Source organism: Prionailurus bengalensis, chromosome A1 (assembly GCF_016509475.1).
Source record: "Prionailurus bengalensis isolate Pbe53 chromosome A1, Fcat_Pben_1.1_paternal_pri, whole genome shotgun sequence".
NCBI classification, from domain to species: domain Eukaryota; kingdom Metazoa; phylum Chordata; class Mammalia; order Carnivora; family Felidae; genus Prionailurus; species Prionailurus bengalensis.
In genome coordinates this window covers 190,654,562-190,656,790 of record NC_057343.1, presented here as the reverse complement: position 1 = coordinate 190,656,790, position 2,229 = coordinate 190,654,562, and the positions used below count along the sequence as shown (strand labels likewise).

The 2,229-nt window shown below is 38.4% G+C and overlaps 1 protein-coding gene across 1 annotated transcript; it reads left to right on the top strand.

Annotated features, from left to right (window-relative positions):
- Window positions 1-958: 958 nt before the first annotated feature.
- Window positions 959-1,776, top strand: LOC122476184 (THUMP domain-containing protein 1-like; the record flags this gene model as incomplete). The annotated part of the gene is given in 2 exon segments (XM_043568623.1): window positions 959-1,244; window positions 1,247-1,776. Coding segments are annotated over 2 exon segments (762 nt in total), but the record flags the coding sequence as incomplete, so codon positions are not given.
- Between the last annotated feature and the right edge of the window lie 453 nt (window positions 1,777-2,229).

Here is a 2,229-nt window from a genome sequence, read left to right as displayed (position 1 = left end):
CAATGAGCTTTTGTCTAGGTGCTTTTGTCTTTTAAATGAATGTATGGAACTAATTTATATTAAGTTATCAGTGCTCTATAGAAGCTTATTATTATATATATTATTATTATTATTATAGAAGCTTATAATTCTGGGATATTTAAATTTTAAAGGCAGATCAACATAAATTGAATTAATCTTCAAATTATAAGAATATCACTAAACAAATGACACAGTGTAATTTTTTAAATGTATAGAAGATTTGATGTACCTGGAGGGCTTAGTTGGTTGAGTGTCTGACTCTTGATTTCAGCTCAGGTCATGATTCCAGGGTCCTGGTATTGAATCGAGTTTCGGGCTCCACACTAAGTGTGGGACCTTCTTAAGATTCTCCCTCCCTCTCTCTCTCTCTCTCTCTGCCCCTCTCTCCTGCTTGTGCTCTCTCTCTCTCTCTCTCTCTCTCTCTCTCCAAAAAAAAAAAAAAAAAAAAGTATAGAAGATTTGAGAGACACTTTACCAGAAACGATATTTGGACAGCAAATAAGCATATGAAAAGATACTCAACATTAGTTAGCTGAGAATTGCTTTAGAGCCATGATGAGATACCGCCACACATCTATTAGATGTTACAAAGAACATCTACAGCTACAAACAAAGAAATGAACAAAAAACCTTGACAATATCAAGTGCTGACAAGGATGTGAAACAACTGGAACTCTCATATGTTCCTAGCAGAAATGCACATGTTACAGTCACTTTGGAAAATAGTTTGGTAGTTTCTCATAAAGCTAAACTTTCTATATAACCCAGCAATTCTGTTCCTAGGTATTTACATAAGTGAAACAAAATCTGTGTTTTCAAAAATACATTACACAAAGTTTTATACCAGTTTTATTCATAGTCCTCAAAACTAGAAATAATCCAAATGCCCCTCAACTGTCAAATGGATTAACAATCTATTGAACATCAAGAGGTGAGGAAGCCGGGAATAGAGGAGAAAGCTGTTTCTCGCTAGCCTTGGTTCTCACGCGCCATGGCGGCCCCCGTCCAGCAGCTTCCTCGGTCTAGCGGTGGAAAGCGCAAAGGGAAAGCTCAGTGTGTGCAGGCCAAGCGGGCGCGGCGCTGCGACGGCGGTGGGCCACCACAGCTGGAACCCGGGCTACAGGGCCTACTCATTACCTGCAACATGAACCAGCGCAAGTGCGTGGAGGAGGCCTACAGTCTGCTCAACGAATACGGCTACGACGTGTATGGGCCGGAAAAGTTTACAAAGATCAGCAGCCCTCTGGAAGTGAGGCAGAAGATGATGATGTGGAGGCTGCCTTGAAGAAAGAAGTTGGTGACATTAAAGCATCTACGGAGATGAAGCTAAGAAGATTCCAATCAGTGGAAAGTGGAGCAAATAACGTAGTCTTCATCAGGACACTTGGGATAGAACCTCAGAAATTGGTACATCATATTCTTCAGGATATGTATAAAACCAAGAAGAAGAAGACTCGGGTTATTCTACGAATGTTACCTATTTCGGGCACATGCAAGGCTTTCTTAGAAGACATGAAAAAATATGCAGAAACATTTTTGGAACCCTGGTTTAAAGCTCCAAACAAAGGGACATTTCAGATTGTATATAAATCTCGAAATAACATCCACATGAATAGAGAAGAAGTTATCAAAGAATTGGCAGGAATAGTAGGCAGCCTCAATTCGGAAAATAAAATGGATCTTACCAATCCACAGTACACAGTGGTAGTAGAAATCATTAAAGCTGTCTGTTGCCTGAAAAAAAAAAATCTATGGAACATCTATGCAATGGAATATTACTCATCAGTAAAAAAAGAGTGGACAACTAAACGCTGACGAATTTCAAGTGCATTATGCTGAGTGAAAGAAGATTTGAAGGGATACACATTGTACTATTGCATTTTATATGACATTATAGAAGAAGACAAATTAATAGGGACAGAGAATAATCAGCTATCGGCAGGATTTAAGAGTTAGGGTGGGTGACAATAATGGGATAGCATGAGATAATTTATGGGGGGAGGATGGAAGTGCTTGTATCTTGATTGTTATAGTGGCTATACAACTGTGTGGATTTGTTAAAACTCAGAACTGTACACCACAAAGAGTGTCTTTTATTATATATAAATTGAAAGTAATTATTTTTTTTAAAAAAAGTGTCACTAAAGATCTTTTTTGAGAGAAATGGGGTGTGAAGCTTGAAATTTCACGGATTAGAGAACAGGTGAC